Source organism: Macaca nemestrina, chromosome 10 (assembly GCF_043159975.1).
Source record: "Macaca nemestrina isolate mMacNem1 chromosome 10, mMacNem.hap1, whole genome shotgun sequence".
NCBI lineage: Eukaryota > Metazoa > Chordata > Mammalia > Primates > Cercopithecidae > Macaca > Macaca nemestrina.
In genome coordinates, this window is record NC_092134.1 from 93,421,805 (window position 1) to 93,442,697 (window position 20,893).

Below are 20,893 nucleotides of genomic sequence, written 5' to 3' on the forward strand. Positions count from 1 at the left end.
GATAAAGGGGCTATCACCACCGACCCCACAGAAATACAAACTACCATCAGAGAATACTATAAACACCTCTACGCAAATAAACTAGAAAATCTAGAAGAAATGGATAATTTCCTGGACATTTACACTCTTCCAAGACTAAACCAGGAAGAAGATGAATCCCTGAATAGACCAATAGCAGGCTCTGAAATTGAGGCAATAATTAATAGCCTGCCAACCAAAAAAAGTCCAGGACCAGATGGATTCACAGCTGAATTCTACCAGAGGTACAAGGAGGAGCTGGTACCATTCCTTCTGAAACTATTCCAATCAATAGAAAAAGAGGGAATCCTCCCTAACTCATTTTATGAGGCCAACATCATCCTGATACCAAAGCCTGGCAGAGACACAACAAAAAAAGAGAATTTTAGACCAATATCCCTGATGAACATCGAGGCAAAAATCCTCAATAAAATACTGGCAAACCGGATTCAGCAGCACATCAAAAAGCTTATCCACCATGATCAAGTGGGCTTCATCCCTGGGATGGAAGGCTGGTTCAACATTCGCAAATCAATAAACATAATCCAGCATATAAACAGAACCAAAGACAAGAACCACATGATTATCTCAATAGATGCAGAAAAGGCTTTTGACAAAATTCAACAGCCCTTCATGCTAAAAACGCTCAAAAAATTCAGTATTGATGGAACGTACCTCAAAATAATAAGAGCTATTTATGACAAACCCACAGCCAATATCATAGTGAATGGGCAAAAACTGGAAAAATTCCCTTTGAAAACTGGCACAAGACGGGGATGCCCTCTCTCCCCACTCCTATTCAACATAGTGTTGGAAGGTCTGGCTAGGGCAATCAGGCAAGAGAAAGAAATCAAGGGTATTCAGTTAGGAAAAGAAGAAATCAAATTGTCCCTGTTAGCGGATGACATGATTGTATATATAGAAAACCCCATTGTCTCAGCCCAAAATCTCCTTAAGCTGATAAGTAACATCAGCAAAGTCTCAGGATACAAAATTAATGTGCAAAAATCACAAGCATTCTTATTCACCAGTAAAAGACAAACAGAGAGCCAAATCATGAAGGAATTTCCATTCACAATTGCTTCAAAGAGAATAAAATACCTAGGAATCCAACTTACAAGGGATGTAAAGGACCTCTTCAAGGAGAACTACAAACCACTGCTCAGTGAAATAAAAGAAGACACAAACAAATGGAAGAACATACCATGCTCATGGATAGGAAGAACCAATATCATGAAAATGGCCATACTGCCCAAGGTTATTTATAGATTCAATGCCATCCCCATCAAGCTACCAATGAGTTTCTTCACAGAATTGGAAAGAACTGCTTTAAAGTTCATAGGGAACCAAAAAAGAGCCCGCATCTCCAAGACAATCCTAAGTCAAAAGAACAAAGCTGGAGGCATCACGCTACCTGACTCCAAACTATACTACAAGGCTACAGTAACCAAAACAGCATGGTACTGGTACCAAAACAGAGATATAGGCCAATGGAACAGAACAGAATCCTCAGAAATAATACCACACATCTACAGCCATCTGATCTTTGACAAACCTGAGAGAAACAAGAAATGGGGAAAGGATTCCCTATTTAATAAATGGTGCTGGGAAAATTGGCTAGCCATAAGTAGAAAGCTGAAACTGGATCCTTTCCTTACTCCTTATACGAAAATTAATTCAAGATGGATTAGAGACTTAAATGTTAGACCTAATACCATAAAAACCCTAGAGGAAAATCTAGGTAGTACCATTCAGGACATAGGCATGTGCAAAGACTTCATGTCTAAAACACCAAAAGCAATGGCAGCAAAAGCCAAAATTGTCAAATGGTATCTAATTAAACTAAAGAGCTTCTGCACAGCAAAAGAAACTACCATCAGAGTGAACAGGCAACCTACAGAATGGGAGAAAATTTTTGCCATCTACTCATCTGACAAAGGGCTAATATCCAGAACCTACAAAGAACTCAAACAAATTTACAAGAAAAAAACAAACAACCCCATCAAAAAGTGGGCAAAGGATATGAACAGACACTTCTCAAAAGAAGACATTCATACAGCCAACAGACACATGAAAAAATGCTCATCATCACTGGCCATCAGAGAAACGCAAATCAAAACCACAATGAGATACCATCTCACACCAGTTAGAATGGCGATCATTAAAAAGTCAGGAAACAACAGGTGCTGGAGAGGATGTGGAGAAATAGGAACACTTTTACACTGTTGGTGGGATTGTAAACTAGTTCAACCATTATGGAAAACAGCATGGAGATTCCTCAAGGATCTAGAACTAGATGTACCATATGACCCAGCCATCCCATTACTGGGTATATACCCAAAGGATTATAAATCATGCTGCTATAAAGACACATGCACACGTATGTTTATTGCGGCACTATTCACAATAGCAAAGACTTGGAATCAACCCAAATGTCCATCAGTGACAGACTGGAGTAAGAAAATGTGGCACATATACACCATGGAATACTATGCAGCCATAAAAAAGGATGAGTTTGTGTCCTTTGTAGGGACATGGATGCAGCTGGAAACCATCATTCTTGGCAAACTATCAGAAGAACAGAAAACCAAACACCGTATGTTCTCACTCATAGGTGGGAACTGAACAATGAGATCACCTGGACTTGGGAAGGGGAACATCACACACCGGGGCCTATCATGGGGAGGGATTGCCCTGGGAGATATACCTGATGTAAATGATGAGTTGATGGGTGCTGACGAGTTGATGGGTGCAGCACACCAACATGGCACAAGTATACATATGTAACAAACCTGCATGTTATGCACATGTACCCTAGAACTTAAAGTATAATAATAATAATAATAATTAAAAGTATATTGTAGTAAATATGTAAACCAGTAATATCACGTTTGTTATCAAGTCTTAGGTAATTCATATAATTGTAGGTGCTAAACTTTAAAAGACTGGCAGTATAGTAGGTTTGTTTATGTCAGCATCACCACAGGCACATGAGTGATGCATTGTGCTACAATACTAAGTCACTAGGGGACAGGAATTTTTCAGCTTCATTATAATCTTATGGGACCACCATTGTATATGCAGTTCATCATTGACCAAAATGTTATGCAGCACATGACTGTAGTTATTTTGGGTTTCAGCTTTTACTGAAGAGTCAATCTGTAGTTAGTATCTCCATGTTTTATGTCTTCCATTCCACATATACCTTAAGTCCTTTGAAACCTCATCTCAATTTCAGTAGAATCAATAAATACCTTCACCAAGCAATTATTTACACATGCATTTATTAATTTATTAATTGAGTTTTCTTTCATAAATACTGTTCAATGCCACCCAGACCTGACCAGTGCTTCCCAGTTGCTAGGAAAGTGGTCAACTTACCTTACAGCCTTCTCCTAGAAATACCTCTGCTGAAAATGTGGCCATGCCCAAGCTCACTCTGCCTTCTCCCGGCATCCCCCATCCAACAACTGGTCTATGTGGGTATAAAGACACTTCTATGATTACACAATGCCTTTCTTTTCCCTGATAAATTGCCTTGCTTGAAGTCTTCTCTGTCTGAAATTTTCATTTAATTAAAAGCTTGAGTAATTTTTTTAAAAAAATAACATAGATGATGTGAATTTGGGCAACTCCAGGAGGAATTGCTTATGAGCTTTTTCAGGATCTTGTCAGTGAGTAGAAGGTGGACAGTTATACTTCTGATTGTCACACTGACTTGTATTCCTTTGGTGCCCCAGTCTAACGGAAACACCCATGTGTTTGACTGCTGACCTTGAGATGTGATCCAATCCTTTCAAGGCTGGGGAAACTAAAGGTCAGATTCACTAGGTTAAGCAAATGCTCACAAGAAAACATAGCTTTAGTGCTCTGCTTACAATTCACTTTGATTTTGGCCAGATAGTTCCATACCATCTCATCAGATCTTTGGTAATTTTAGATGTTCATTTTAATATTCTTCCTTTCCTTTTAAGCTAACCTTTTTAGTTTTCAGCAGGTGGACTTCTCCAAATCATTATCTTGTTACTGGAAATGAAACCAAAGCCAATTTGTTTTCATGTTATTTTTATTGACACAAAGTCAGTTTCTCCCAGGTCCAACTAAACAAATGCTAAACACAAAGTATGAGTTTGATAGGATGCCACATTACCAGCTTTCCTGGTCACTGATATTCATACTCTATAATCTAGGGATCTTAATATTCCACTCACTCAAGTAACTCAGTTGAATGAATAATCACCAGAATATCGGCTCCATCTACCAGCTTCAAACTTTAAAACTCTCCTTTTTCTTACCAACAAATAGAAAGCACCTAAGAGTCCTTTTAGGCTTGGGGATAAGGAGAATCTGAGAACAACATGCTCCTCACAACAACTGTCTATTTTTATATCTTTTTGCACATGAGGACATTGGTACAAAGAGAGATTGAGCAACAAAGTGGCATAAGTAAGAGAGGGGCCCAGGCCCAAAAGCCCAGGGCCCATGTCTCTAACCTCTATGATGTCTTTAATTCTGACTCACAAGATGAAAAAAAAAAAAATAATTCTTCTGCTTGTGTAGATTTGCAAGGGAGATTTTTTTTCATCAGTTTTTGATACACAAGATTCCAATTAGTGATTAAAGATTTAGGTTGACTATTTCTTCTCATTTTCCATAATTTATAATTGTGCTATAAAAATCTTCTTCAGTCAGTGTTTCAAATTATGTGTTTTCTTTCTTCCTGTTTACATTACCTGGAAAGCATAAAAGCTACTTGAGAGAGCAATTAAATAATTTATGCCTCAGTTTATGTGATGACATTTAGAAAATAACACCTGGAAAACCATTTTCTTTAAAGAAAGTAACACAAAAGGAAGAAGTAAGAAGCAAAACATCAGCAACCCTGGATGAAGGACAGCTTGTTTCTCAGTAATTGACACATACTAATTATCTTCATGGAAGACCAAAGTGTATAAAATAATTGAGAGCATTTAGAGAAGAGGTGATTGAATTTACTTAAAAGCTTAACATAATATTTAACCTATGGTATTACAACATATTGCTACCACTTATGTTTACTTTTGAAATAAATATATATCAATGAAGACATTCTATTGTATGTGGCAAAAACATATTTATCTTTTAAATAAAATCCTTCTTGCTAAACACACAGTTTATTGAGAGCCAAAGATACTCCCATCTTTACCTAAGTGCAATGACACATAATAATTATTTCATTTATTTTATAATTTTCCACTCTAAGAATAAAGAACTGTCCAAAATTATCAGAGCTGTGTAGGTGGTTTTTAATGTGAAATTTAATTGTCATGTAAAATTATCTGCTACATGCATTGTACTAGTTAGTAATGTTACTCAGACACAGTGGACACGAAATGGGTAAATAGTAAAATCCTATATTGTAGGTGGGGAAGGGAGGAGCACGGAGGGAAGTAGAGATTGTTTGTAATGTGTGTAAGTTACATCAAAAAAATAATTCTGGCTATAGCAAAAGAGTTGTCACCCAATGATCTTCAACCTCAGTGTTGCTCTTTTCTCCCACACCATCCACCAAAATCAACAGAAAGAGCAAACTTGCTCTCCTTCTTGTTGCACAAAACATTATCCCACTCAGAATGGATGATGTATACAATCCAGAAATCAAGAGCTTCAGGCAATTCATTGGAGTGAATTGTTTAAAGAAAAAAAATCATAGATGTTATCAACTGTTATCAAGTGACAATGGAAACAGAAGAGAAGGCAATCATAAGGACATCATGAGGCAGAGATCATTTATCTAGCTGAACCTGGTCACTAAAAGCATAAAAACATAATGTAATAAGTCAATATCTTGATAGTAGTTTCTTTTCACACTTTAAATTAATTGTTTGGCAAATTCGATTAAAACCCTTGGCGCCTTGAACTTATTATTAGTGGGTACCAGGAGCAACTTCCAAATATCCAAAGCGTATAGTATGTGTGCTTTATTGGAGAAATGAATTTTTAGTGACACTGATGTCTAATATGAATTCCCTCATAAGGTGGTGCTTGTGTGTGACTTGCCTGGGAATTAATTGCACAATTCCTTAATTTACACTCATCCTTCTAGAAGGTGGGTATACTACTGTTGCCATTTTACAGAAAAAAAAAAAAATGATTCTCTGGCCATTTGTGCAACTTGCTCCAGTTCAGATTACTAAGTAAACGTCAAATCTAGAATTTAGACCAAGGTCTTTTTCAATACTAAATGTATGTTCTTTCTGGCTGCTTTCTTTTGCAACTGTTTCTCTTTTTTTTCTGTTTTTTAAAGTGAATGCAGGTAATTAAGAAAAACTGAACAATAATGCCAACATTCATGGAATAAATGCAGAGCCCTTAAAAATGTCATTATTAAAGAATATGTTCCGTTTGAATGCATAAGTTTATTTTAAATTTCTTTATAGGCATACTTTGTCTACCCTGAATTGTATAGTCTCATCAAAGAGGTCCACATCCCAAGCTATATTAATAAGCGTATACTCTTTCTTTGCCTAAAAGCAGTTATTTCAGCCAAAGCAGAAAGTTTTTATTTATCTGCTTGTGGCAGACATTTCCTGATTCAATACTAGCACAGATTTATTAATTTAGTGATTGCAGCAAGGATCCAACTAAACTAAGCTTATGATCAGAGAACACTCTTGCCTGCATGCAGCTTCTATCAGTGGTTGCCTTATTACTCTAACGTACGATCTCATTTGTGTTACATAACATAGTAGGAAATCAAAACAGTGCCAACATGGGAGAATCAGTTTGCAAATATTTTATCCCCTGGACCCCCATTATAGTATATCACATTTCTGCTATGTACTAACCTTTTAAACTTTTATCATAATAGCACAAGCTTTGAGTTCGTTAATTTGTGCTTATTTTGCAAGGAGATAGGGAAATCTCTTGTCATATATTGCACATAGACATAAAGTCGTGGATTCCTTCTAGGATTTCTTAACCTATAAGATAAACTTGGTGTTTGAAACATCTCTCCCCATTTCATCCTAACAAATACTCCCTCTGCAAAGAACAGCTCATTAACTTTATAATCTCCCAATTAATGATAAAAGTGCTATATCCATACACAAATATATACTTCTCTTGCATCTTCAGTCACTTAAGTGTATCCCGTAAGTACTGTAAGGAATGGGAACTTGTCACAAATTTCAGCATGTATTTGATAGGGATGCTTTCAAAATAAGCTCAAGTTCCTAAGACAGCACATGCGTCATCATCTGCCTAGAATGTTATTTCACTCTGGAAATTGTTGAATGCCCATTTGTCCTAAGTCTCTGTTTAAATATTTGTACTTTTTTTGTGATCAGGATCCTCTATTCTCTGGCCAGGTAGACATATGCTCTACTTTTCCATAATACTTCTAATAGAGTATGTATCGGAGTTTGGTATTTTCATAAATAAATGGTAACAACCTTCTCTTGGGAGTGTTCAGTGGGTAAATGTGGCGAAGCCCAGGTCAGAATGATACCTCTTGTTTACTCTATAACATCCAGTTTTGTAGGCCCTGATTGCTGTGAAACAGTGGATTCTCATAGAGGCCAAGAAGCAGCCCCATGATCCAGATGCTAATACTCATTCCCTTTCTCTTCTCTTTTTCTTAGCCTGAGACAGACATCAAGTAGAGACTTCCCAGGTAAGGGTAGAAATCAAGAGCAGTGTGGCGGCAGCACATAGAGAGAACCACCACATCTCTGCTCACTCACTCAGAGTGTGTTCAGACAGCAGGCCTTTGGGTCAGGTGACTGTCTCTTGCTTGAAATCAGGGTGATAGGATCACTCCAAATTCCTTGACAAATTAGAAAGAACCAAGTACCTAGGTGCCTTTAAGCAGCCAGATTCTGAATTGTTATTAGAAACAATGATACCCTGGATCAGCAACTGGCTAGCATGGAGAATGAGGATGTCAGTTTCTCCCGAGTTGACATAATTTACTATTTTACTGAATTGCTGATGAGCCTCCATGAGAAACATTCAATTTACCAGGTTAGGTGTTAAGCTACTCAAAGTGATGGATAAAGAAGCAAAGTCCCAACGGTTTTGAATTTTATCTCCCCTCAATATTAGAACATTTGCATCCTTACATTTAACTTAGGAAAGTTCACAATCTTCTTTTGTTAATTCTGCTACGTTTCATCAATATATTTCACTGCCTTGATGAAAAATAAGTTGCATTTTAGTTAAAATAGTTCACACATAATCGATAGAGTGAATTAGAGTCAGAGAGGCGCCCTTTTTTGAATTCAAAATTTTCCCAAAAGAATATTTTCTGTTATGATAATGTTTGTATTTTGATCATAATTAGCAGGTTATTTTAGGCTTCTAATCAGAAAACACTTGAAGTGACTGTGCCTATTTTTTGTATATATCATTTGCTCTAAAGTCTTATATTTTGTTTCAGTACTCAAGAGCAAACAAATTTACTCACAAAAAATTTTTAAGAGAACTTGAAAATAGAATGTTTCATACCCATCAGATTTTGTCCTGGGATCCTGGCAACCATACGTATTATAGAAAAGTAAATTTAAATATTCTGTAAGTTCTCAAGAAAAAACTTTAGTTGCACTTTCTTATCGTGGAATGTTCCATATACAAATTAATATACAAAGTTTCCTTTGAGGTGGATAACAGACCTATATGTGAAAAGCAAAACACTATCACAAAGTTTAAAAATTCATAAACATGCTTTTAAAAATTTTATTATTCCATGTAAATACAGTATTCTATTTTTGTGTTTGTCTTTGGTAAAAAAATTTGCAAATACATACAAAGTGACAATGAAAGAGATAACACTGGAACAAAGAGCTCTACTGTATTTTTTTTTGTTGTCGTTAATTACGTAGCAAGTTAAAGCATGGGTTCCTTTAAAATACAGAAAATCTTTCATGTTTAAGAATTTGATCACCCTGAATATAAATAAATTTAAAGTTTTCATATAGTCAAATGCCATAAGTTCTGAGAATATTAAATAGACTAGGTGTCCTATCACAGGGAATTGTCTGAAATAATGAATACTGGTCAGGGCCAAAGAATTTACCAAAAGTACTTTTCCTAAAGCAGAAATGACCTCAAATTATTACATAGGTATTTGGCCCTGATACTCCTACTGTGGTAAGCTATGTAAACAATTTAAGTATAATTTGGAAGCCTAGGGTGGCAGATATTTTTATCCATCATAACTAAAGCTCTTTTCTCCTTCAGCAACTGAAAAGTGTTAGATATTTGTCCTCATGGTCTTGGTAGGAGCTGTGGAATTCTATAATTCTGAAAAAAAAAAAAAGTTTCTATCTGAATGATGTAGGATCTGCAGCATCACAAATTTAGGGAAAAGATGAATATAAGCATTAGGATGAAGCAGATTAGAAAACAAGTAGCTAATGGTATGAATAAAAAAATAAAAATATCACTTGAAGGACTGAACACTGTATTTACACTAATTATACAAAATTCAGGGTATCCATACTCAAAGATAGAGTTGAAAAGATAGAGACAACTCTATCATGTCTAGGAAAGACACAGAAAGACACAGAAACTCTCCTCATATCCTAGATATGAGGACTTTGACAGTATGTCATGTTTTTTCATTAGTACTTTTAATGGAGTTTTCTTTTGGATTGAGTGAAGTTGTGTAAGATGCACTGTCTGCAACAGCAACAAAGAGAATTCACATACCAACAAAGGAATTTATTAGTGCAAATTCATTTGAATATTTGCAAGCATATATGATAGTGCATTTCAAAGCAATCTAAGAGGGAATACATTACACGGGAAACTGTCTTTTCATTCTACCTTGCAGATTTCTAGAAAAATCAACAAGCAATAGTCTTGTCTTAAGCATAGAATTTTAAATAAAGTTTATCTTCATTACAGACAAGAAAACAAAAAATTATCGGCCTTATAAATTTTAGTATGAGTACTTAAATTAGGTATTTCACAGATTTATTTTCATTAATTAATGCACAAAAGTAACTGGTATTCATAAGAAATACAACATTGTGTTTTAAATAGTTCTTTAAAATATATGTTTACTGGTAAGTATTTTTACATATATTTAAATTAAAAATATAACATTCCTTCATATACACATGAGCTATTTCAAAAAATGTGAGTACCCTTTTCACGTGAACATTTTTAAATAAATATTTACAAGAGAATAATTTTCCTACCCAAAGACAATTCCTGTTTCTCTCTTATTCAATAGATGTTCCTCTCATTTTTTCAGCTAATTCTTTTCTCACTTCAATGTGTTTTTCTAAATTTTGCACTTCATGTGGAAGATTGATGTCCCAAACAGTCAAGCAAGATTGTATCTCTAGAAAAAGAAAAAAATGAAATCAAGTTTCAAAGATCCACCATAAAACATTCTTATTTTATTTCAGTTTGGCTTATGTATTTTTAGTTGACTTAGATAAATGTATATATAAACACAGCTATAACTAATGCACTAAATAATTATTTATAAAAAACTGTACTTGGACAATTTTTATAACACATTATAGAAACTACTAAATTTCAAGAAGAGTGTGGACATTTAATAAATTAACATTTCATAATCTAAAAGAAATAAAGCTTTTCAAACACTGTTGAAAATTAAACATTATGTAGATACAGGTAAGTTGTAAAAAATATTCACATTTAGTTTAAGGTTGAGCTAGTGATTGACACCTCTACTTCATCTGAAAATATAAATATTTAACACTTCATATCACTTGTAATTTTGAAAGTTTATGCCTAAGTTCTTTATACTATAAACTACCAATTAAAATTCCTGATTATACCATATGTAATATTTTCTACAAATTTATAAAACACATAATATGTTACTATCATTCATGTCATTGCACTGTTTGGAATACAGTATCCTTTTAAATGTTACCTTTCTGCTGTTGTGTACCTTCAGTACTTTTCCGGTTATAGCCCAATACCAGCATGACATTTTTAAGGCTCCCTTTACAAAAACAAAATATGGAAGTTTTCCGTTAAAACTATATATTAAGTTGGTCTGGAAAAAATTAAAGTTGTTCATAGTCTAAGACACAAATACCTTGGAACTGAATTCACAGTTCTATTTTCTAGGTGACCCTTAAATTATATTGAATAAAGGCCAGCATTAAAAAAAAGTAACAGAATCTGTGATCCACTCCTTGCTGCAACTCTTAATTATGTGAGTCTGAGAAAACAGCTTAACCTTTCTATAAAATAGGCTTAGTATTTATACATTACCCTCCCCAAAGTTACAATGTTAAATGAGGTAATGTGTGTGAAAAGTTCTTTGGATATGGTAAGGTACAAATATGAGTATTTAGATGGACACTTAGATGGATGGATATACTGATGTCAAAATATCATATTTTCTTCTCAAATCATTCACTAATTTATTCAACAAATTTGCATCAAAAGTCTTCTATGTAAGTCCTAGGCTAGATCCTGGGAATAAAGGGGTAACCCAAAACACACTAACCCAACCTGCTTGGTGTTTATATTCTAGTGAAGAGACTAGTATTAATGAAAAAAAATATATATGACTATGATCACAACTATGCAAGAAAGCTGTTATGGGAACCCAAAGTGGGAACTTTGACTTAATCAGTGTTTGCTTCTCAGAGGTTTTGACACAGGAGCTAACATTTCAAAGCGTATGAGTTAACTAAGCATAAAAAAACTACTTTAAGCAAAGAAATAAACAGCATGTGCAAATCCCTGAGGCAAAATATAGCACAGTAATTAAGAAGAACTGGATGTTCATCTAGACGAGGAAGATCTGGTAGGAATGTGGTAGATGATGGAGGCAGGAGAGGTACAGTGAAGCCAGCTCACGCAGCACCTTGTAGGCTATGTTCAAATTGATCTTTATTTTAAAATCAAACTGTAACCTATTGAAATTCCACTATAACTTCAGTTATAAGCAAGCTATCCGGGTCCCAAAGTACATACAATTCAACTAGAGAATGCAACAACTTTGGTGGAATAAGACTACGGAGACAACCCATTGAGATACCTACTGTTCTGCTTGTGTGGACATGTATCTTAATAGTTCACAGTCATTAAGAGCATCTAATTCTAACTCCTTCTGTGCAACTCTAACATCTATAAATGAAAAATAGGTGAAGGTGTTAGAGAAACACATGTTCCTCTTTCACACATACTTGTAATGAATCTATTTTCTTCACCACGTTCAAAACATTCATTAATTATTTGCTAAAGTTACATAAATTCTAGTTTTTTTCGGAATTAAACCCCATAGTGTTGTTTTTGTAAACTTTTGTATATGTGCTTTTATTGTTATTTTCTAAATCAAATTATTATCAAAGGAAGACACAAATATATTTATGCAGAAAATATATTTTATGTGCTATCACGATTTCATCATATTTAAATAGAAAAACAGAAGCAAAAAAAGACAAAGTTTCAGTAAAACATGATTTGTCAATATTTGTAGGTTGTGTGGTTCAGCATGTATTGCTGTAAGAATAAAGATTTGCTATAGAATGAAAAACTAAATGAGATTCTTTAACAAGCGTGGGAGGCTAGACTATGATTAAAATAAACATTTTCTTTATTTTCTTTGCTCAAAAAGTGAAATATATTCAACACTATGTATTTCCCATTTTTGCCTTAGGTAAAAAGGAAAAAAGCAAGTAAGACCCAAACTGAGTGTTCAGCTGCAGTAATCTGCTTCTCTTATGGGACTGAGAGCATTTACTCCCACCATTTCTGTAATGACCCTATTCACAATTTACACCAGTCTTATGTTTCATTGTGTGAACCTCCAAGACCATCCAAATGACACTGGAAAGTGCAGAGAAAAAGTAAATGTAAAATAAAGGCATATTTTATAAGACTTAGAGAATATGAAAAATATCTAAAGGAAAGAAACTTGCCTAGCTGTGCTGTCATCATGACTCTGACCGAATCACAAAAGTTGTAAATTATACGTATAACTCGACGAGTTGAAAGATCCAGGAGTAAAATATGGCCTCCTCCAGTTCCTATCCAAAGAGCAGTGTTCTTCTGAAGGCAGAGAGCTTTCACTCTCCCAGAATAAGACATTTTGTGTTTTGATTCCTTGTTTACTTTTACCATTACCTCCCTAGAACCATAAAGTATACATTAATAATTTTACCACCAGCTAAGACATAAATGCTATTTATATATGAAAACATAAATAACATTTTAAATTATGAAAACATGACACCACACATTATGCATCATTAAAATTATACAAAGCAAATTTTGCTAAACACAGAATGCCAAAGAGCCACATTTCTTTACTTGAAGCATAAATTATCAAAGACAACAATAGCCCTTCATTTTCAGGAAATTATGAATAAGAGGGATACAATTTTTATAAATACCAAAGCTATCTAATTCAGTAAAAATAGCATGCATGTGCCCAGGATAAAGAAAAAAAAGTTAGATTCAAAAGCTTTACATGATGTCTCAGTGTTACAAAGGAACATAAAATTATAGTCATTCACATGTAAGAGATATCCATACAAACCACTGGATTTTTTCCCAGAACCAGTGAATAGTCTAATTCACGACCAAAATGAAGTGTCCAGAAATAAAAGAATCCTAATCGTTTTGGTACTCCAGGAAGTAAAGAATCCTTTATCAAGGAGACCTGTTGGTTCTTCTGAACATAAACTGTGAGCCCTTCTCACAATCGAGAGAAAAACTGTCAGATGAATCTAAGAAAGGAAACTTTGAAGTCTCCTTTTACAGATACAGTGTGTAATCTCAAATGTTCTTAAGAGTATCATAGATCTATAAGGTAAAACCAAAATAAAATAAAAATATAAAGTGGCTAGCAAATAAGCTTGAAAATGGTCCTGTTTCTTAGCACCAGCACAGAAAGAATGTGCTTGCTATGGATTTGTCACTCACTGGCTGCATCAGACTAAGCACTATGCTCTCATTCTGGGGTCTTGATCCCAACTCCTTAGTTAGTGCCTTGCTGAGTCCATTGTGTTTCCCCCCATATTCGTCTATTATTTTGTGACTCTTTTTCTTTGAGCAGATAATCCTGGGGCCCATAATTTAATTATAAATAGTATATTTGACACTGTGACACAACTACATCAAAGCTAGCAGAGACTCCAGTATGCTCATTTTCAATAATATACTATTTTCATTCGAGAGCATTCTTTATAATACCGTGAAAAAACTATGCATATTATGCTCCTATTTTTTTATTTTCCCAAGACAAAATGTTCCTGATTTGAAGAGCTGGTGCTGAGAAGCATTACAAATTTTTTTCTGCATTTTTAAAAAATTCTCTATTCAGAGGCAGAAAGGAAGACAAATCCTTCCTCTGCGACACATGAAGTGCAAAGATAATTCTTTTGGAAATAAACTTAAAAGCCAATGAATTAACCTTAAAAAGTGCACACAGTCTATTAGTTCGCAGAGTTTTTCAGTTTTCTTATCCCACACTTCCACAACAGGGCTATTTTTCTTAGCAATATAGAGAACAGTGTCTACCACCACTGTTACGATGTTGGAATCACTGAAAGCTGCGTAAGAAAACCTACAGAGAAAAAAAAATAGAAAGTCATCACTATTTGTTTGCTTCTTAAAATTTCTACGTGTAATATAACCTTAGTTCTTAATGCATGTAAAAACACTATTTTGAAAACTAAACAAGCTAGACTATTGCAATTATTTCATATTCTTCCCTAACAATTCTGAATTGAATATATAACATGCTTTGGTATTTTACATACTTTTGGTTACTTTATACTAATTTCTCTTGATAATAAAATAAAGATTATGTCCAATGTTGACTTTGGTCTTACTTTTAGTTTCAATTCTATGTAGCTCTTTGTAGAATTTTATACTATATCTAAATTTCTGAATGAAATATTATAATATCTGTAACTTTTGAATGTCGTTGCAAAACTTTGTTTCATGAATGCTCAGAAAACTAAGCATTAGCCTTTTATATCTAGAGTTATAAAATATAAAATGTTGAAAAAAAATTTAGTTGCAGTGTCTTCAAATTTTAAAGCAAGGTATATCTTTGCAGTTGAGCCAGTCAAATTATAGGAAACAAAAATCCACATCATTCAAACATAAACAGAAAGTAAAATATTTGCCATTTTCCCCTTTTAAACATAAAGAAAAATTACAAACACCTTAAAATATTTCCCTTTCAACCTAAGGCATCTGACATTGTACATATTTCACAAACAGATTGGCTACCATGGGCCACATCAACACGGCAAACTCCTACTTGGCCTTTGAGGATTAACTTAAATGTCAGCTCCTCTGGATTTCTTCCCTGACCTATCAAAATAGACTAACCAGTCCCTTTTCCCCACTGGTGTCACTGTCATATTATAGACCTTATTAAATATAAAATTGTCTTTATTAGGGCATCCCTCACACTAGATTATGAGTGTAATTTCGTAAGGATGAGGACGATGTATTTTCTACATAACCCTCGTCCAGTAAAGAGATGCACAGAGAAGCACCTCTGATATACCAAGCAGTCTACGAAGTGGGGGATAGACGGCACTCCAGTATGAATGAACAACCAGGAATAAGTAAAAATAGTCAAAATTGCATTTAAATCAGATAGATAACATGAAAATACCATAATGATTCAACAATCATTAGTACATCCTAGAGCAGGAAGATTTTTTTTTCTCCCCCTTTTCTTTCTATTCTGGAAAAGGAGATAAAAATATGATGTGTTGTCAGAGAGCCACTATGTTTTAGGTAACGCCTTCCTGGATGTTTGCTGTATTTAATAGAAAATAGTTCCAATTAGGATAAAGTTTTGCAGGGAATTTTCGTATTTTATAAAATACTTTTGTGTGTTATCTTGTTTGACCCTTAATTAAAAAAACATAAAATATGACAAATCTCAATGTTTTTAATTGTAGAAAGAAACATGTACAAATGCTAAATAATTTGCTCAGGGTTCCATGACTACTGACGTCATGCTTGCTGACCTAGGACTAAAAACATGTTGCAGACCTAGAACTCCAAAAGTTGTGCAGTCTTCTGGCTTCAAAGGCAGTCATCTTTCATTACTCAATATGCCTCTCAGTCGGTGTGTATTGATGATGATGAGGGTACTGATAATGAGGCAACCTCTGATTCGTGATGTGATGTCTGTTTCGTGGGGTAGAGATCAAGGCCACAGGAGATACTTGTTCAGAAGAGAGCAAATATTTCTCTCTAAGTGTTTATGCAACTAAGTCCCAATCTCTTTTGGGAGATGAACATCTTTGAGAGCTTGATCTTTATGGATGCTCTCTAGTAAAGCATCTGTGCTCCAAATCTTATATGGAACTTTAAGGACTTAATTGATATCCATGAGCCCATAAAATGTCTTATGAGATAAAAAAATAAACTGGAGGCCCTTTCTTTTTAAAGGTTTTCAGGCTTGTATAATTAGGTTAAAAGTGGAAATTACAGGAAGGGGAAAAAGGATGAAAAACTACCTATCGAGTACTATGCTCACTTGCTGGGTTGTGAGTTGAGTTGTATTCCAAACTTCAGCATCACTCACTATACCTTTGTTAACAAACCTGCACATGTACCCTTGGAGTCTAAAATAAAATTTGAAAGATAAAAATAATAAAATACATTTTTACGTTCATTTTTTAAAAAGTGGGTGTTACAGAATGAAAATGAGTTGATCTAAATGTTAACCACATACTAGTAAACAAATATGTACACACAGAAATAAAAATCCTCATTCATGGGAACTTACAATACATTGCAGTCTGCAATATATCTTAACCTGAATATACTTTAGAATCACTTGAGAACCTGAAAAAAAAACAAGTCTGATCCCCATCCCAGGCTTAACTGATCTAATTTAATTGGTCTGAGGTAGAGCCCAGGTATCATAATTTTCAGCTACCTAGTGGTTTCTAATTGCACAGCCAATGTTGAAAACTAGTAGATTTAGTGGTATTAAGAAACTACTTTAAAAAATACAGTTATAAAAATAAAATGGCTATTGTGATGGAAAACAATAGATGCAATGGAAGCACAAAGTTACCTAACCTGCCACTCAGAGCAAGTGGCATTTGGACTGAAATAGGCAGGGTGCATAATAGTTATCCAGGTAAAGAGAATACTACATTCAAAGGCTGGGGGTGAAAGGTAACAGGTTATCTTAGAGATCTGAGTCAGTTTCAGTTTGGGTAAAGCACAGATGACAAGAAGGTTGCAAAATATGAATCTAGACAGCTAAGCAAGCACTGAATTATGAAGGGCCCAGTAGGCTATCTTAAGGAATCTGGACTTCATATAAAGGACAATGGGATGCCACCGAAGGGTTTTAAGCAGGAGAATTGCATCAGATTGATGTACATTTTAGAAAGGTCCCTCTGTCTGCAATGCTGAAAATAGGTGGAAGAGAGTGTAATCAGAGGATGAGAACTGGATGCTCTTGTTAATGTGGCCACAGATGATGGATGGCAGTCTGGCCTATGGTAGCAGCACTGAGAACAGTGAGAAGTACAAAGATTCGAATGACAATTAGGAGGGTCAAGTGGATAAAGGGAGCAAAAACAAAGGAGTCAAAGATTACTTCCAAGTGCCAATCTTGGGCAATTAGATGGATATTGGGAAACTAGGATATTCTCTAAGGTAGGGATTTGTGACTCAAAGCTAATAATAATAATAACAACAATAGCTAATGTTTATTGACAGCTTACCAGGTGCTGGTCGTTACGTTAATTAAGTTCCATATATTAATGTTCTTATTTACTCCTCCAAATATCCCTTTGAGATAGAGAATATTACAATCCTCAGGTAAGAGATGACTGAAGATGTGAAAGGTTATTGCCCAAGTTCACAAAACCAATAGATGGCAAAGCAATACGTGAACTATGGTTTATGCTCTTATCCACAATCCTACACTGCTTATCACTGAGGAATGTGATAAATAAGGACCAATGGCAAAGATTTGATTAAAATACAACTGAAAAAAACAAACTTGAAAGAGGTTTATATTAATATTTTATTTTACTCTTGTTTGAAACTGGTATCACTAACTTGGTTGTTAGTAGACATCTGTATAATTATCAAATCTAGAAACAACTTGAGACAAGCAAGAATACTTGCTGTCTATCTTTCCTACAATCAATACTTAATGGAAATTACCCAAATTGCATATGTAAAGTCTATGAATTTGGTAAAATACAGAGTTGATTGTCTTCCAATTTCATGTCTAATTTGAAACACAGATAATAAAAATTGTTTAAAAATTTAGATTGATAAATACTACTAAGATTACAATGGGTTTACATATTTTATCCCTAAAAGTATGTTTAGGCTATATATTAGGCTATATATTACTATATATTAGGCTGAGTGACTTTTTAAAAATACCCTTCTGCTTTTTGAAATTTTTAAAATTTTTTATAATGAATGTTTAATTTTATGATAGAAATAAATTATGCACTTTAAAAGATCTTCCTTATGAATTATCAACAGTATTATTAATGATTATAAGGAATAAACATAAAGATAATGACAAATTACTTGTACAGATAAAAAATAACTTACAGTTGGCTTGTTCTTGTCTCAATGAGTTTCTGAATGGTGAAATCATTAGAAAAGGAGAAAATCTTTGTGCCACATCCTCCCCACATTACATTTCTTTCTGTTGAATTTGTGGATTCACTCAAACACATCAATGGAGTACTGACATTTCCTATATTTAGTATCTTCAAAGGAGCAGCTCCTTCAAGCTTTGTCAAAAAAAAAAGAAAACACACTCAGCAAATTGAGTATCCACAGAATAAAACACTAAAAATCTGTGCTTTCAAAAAACGACTTTCCATCTTAAATGATTAGAGATATTAAAATTAAAACTCAAAAACCTAAAGATTCCATCAAAAAAAAACCCCTTAGTTCTGATAAATAAGGACAATAAAGGATTCAAAACCAACATACAGAAATTAGTAGCATATCTACACAAGAACAAAGTAGCTGAAAAATCAAGAAAGCAATCTCATTTAAAGTAGCTACAAAAAATTAATAAAACACCTAGGAATAAATTTAACCAAGATGATGAACAATCTCTATAAGGAAACCTGAAAAACATGAAAGAAATTGAAGAGGACACAAACACATGGAAAGATATTCATGCTCACAGACTGGAAGAATTAATATTGTTAAAATGACCATACTACCCAAAGCAATCTACAGACTCAATGAAATTCCCATGAAAGCTCCAAAGATATTTCTCACAGAAATAGAAAAAAAAATTATAAAACCAAAAAAGAGCCAAAATAGCCAAAACAATCCTGAGCAAAAAGAACAAAGCTGGAGGCATCACACTACCTGACTTGAAAATATATTACAAGGCTAGAGTAACCAAAACAGCACAGTGTTGGCAAAAACACAGATACATAGACCAATGTAGAGGACCCAGAAATAAACCCACATATTTAGAGCCAACTGATTTTCAACAAAGGCACCAAAAGCATACATGAGAGAAAGAAAACTACCTTCAAAAAATTGTGCTGGAAAAGCTGGATATCAGTCTGCAGAAGGATGAAACTAGACCCCACTCTCTCACCATTTACAAAAATCAACTCAAGATGGATTAAAGACTTAAATGTAAGACCAGAAGCTATGAAACTGTTAGAAGGAAACAGGGGAAACATTTCAGAACGTTGATCTAGACAAAGAGTTTATGGTTAAGATCCCAAAAGCACAGGCAACAAAAACAAAAATAGACAAATGGGACAATAATAAACTAAAAAGCTTCTGCACAGCAAAGGAAACTATCAACAATATAGAGACGATCTGTTGAATGGGAGGAAATATTTGCAAACTATTCATCCAGGATACACAAGAAACTCGAAAAAGCAACTCAACAGAAAAAAAAAAAAAAAAAAAAAAGAACCCCATTGAAAAGTAGACAAAGGGCAGGGTGCGGTGGCTCATGCCTGTAATCCCAGCACTTTGAGAAGATGAGGCAGGAGGATTGCTTGAGCCCAGGAGTTTGAGATCAGTCTGGACAACATAGTGGGGTCCCATCTCCACAAAAAATAAAAATAAATAGCCAGGTATGGTGGCACATGCCTGTAGTGCCAGCTACTCGTGAAGCTGATGTTAGAGGATCACTTGAGTGCAGAAGGTCAAGGCTGCAGTGAGCTATGATCATGCCACTGTGCTCCAGCCTGGGTGAGAGAGCGAGACCCTGTCTTAAAACAAAACAAAAAGTTTGCAAAGGATCTAAATAAACATTTCCAAAAGAAGACATAGTAATGGCCAATGGATATATGAAAAAAAATGCTCAACATTAACTAATCATCAGTAAAAATGCAAATGAAAACCACACTGAGATCTTCTTCACCCGGTTAGAATGACTATTGTAAAAAAGACAAAAAATAACATGCTGGCAAGGATGTGGAAAAAACGGAATGCCCATATGCTGTTGGTGGGTATGTAAATTACTATAGCCACTACGGAAAACAGAACGGTGATTTCTCCAAAAAACTACAAATAGAACTACCATACAATCCAACAATGTCACTACTGATACTAATCTAAAGGAAAGGGAACCAGTATATCAAAGAGATTCCTATATACCCATGTTTATTGCAGCACTATTCACAATAGCTAAAAAATGGAATCAACCTAAGTGCCCATGAATGAATGAATGCATACAGAAAATGTGTGTGTTTACATAATGGAATACCATTTGACCATAAAAAGGAAAGAAATCATGTCATATACAGCAACATGGATGGAACTGGAGGTCATTATGTTAAGTGAAATAAGCCAAGCACAGAAAGACAAATATCACGTGTACTCACTCATATGTGGGAGCTAAAAAAGTTGATCTCATGGAGGTAGAGAGTAGAATGATAGTTAT

General features: G+C 34.5%; 1 protein-coding gene across 1 annotated transcript in view; it reads right to left on the minus strand.

Moving 5' to 3' along the window:
* Positions 1-9,705: 9,705 nt before the first annotated feature.
* Positions 9,706-20,893, minus strand: part of LOC105470180 (leucine rich repeat kinase 2) — a 145,173-nt gene continuing 133,985 nt past the window's right edge. Inside the window, exons 47-51 of the mRNA XM_071071872.1 lie at positions 18,571-18,755; positions 14,414-14,566; positions 12,918-13,126; positions 10,913-10,984; positions 9,706-10,348 (exon numbers count right to left, since the gene is read on the minus strand). Of these exons, the coding sequence (XP_070927973.1) occupies positions 10,227-10,348; positions 10,913-10,984; positions 12,918-13,126; positions 14,414-14,566; positions 18,571-18,755 (741 nt within the window). The 3' untranslated portion in view covers positions 9,706-10,226. The remainder of the gene's footprint in view (positions 10,349-10,912; positions 10,985-12,917; positions 13,127-14,413; positions 14,567-18,570; positions 18,756-20,893) is intronic.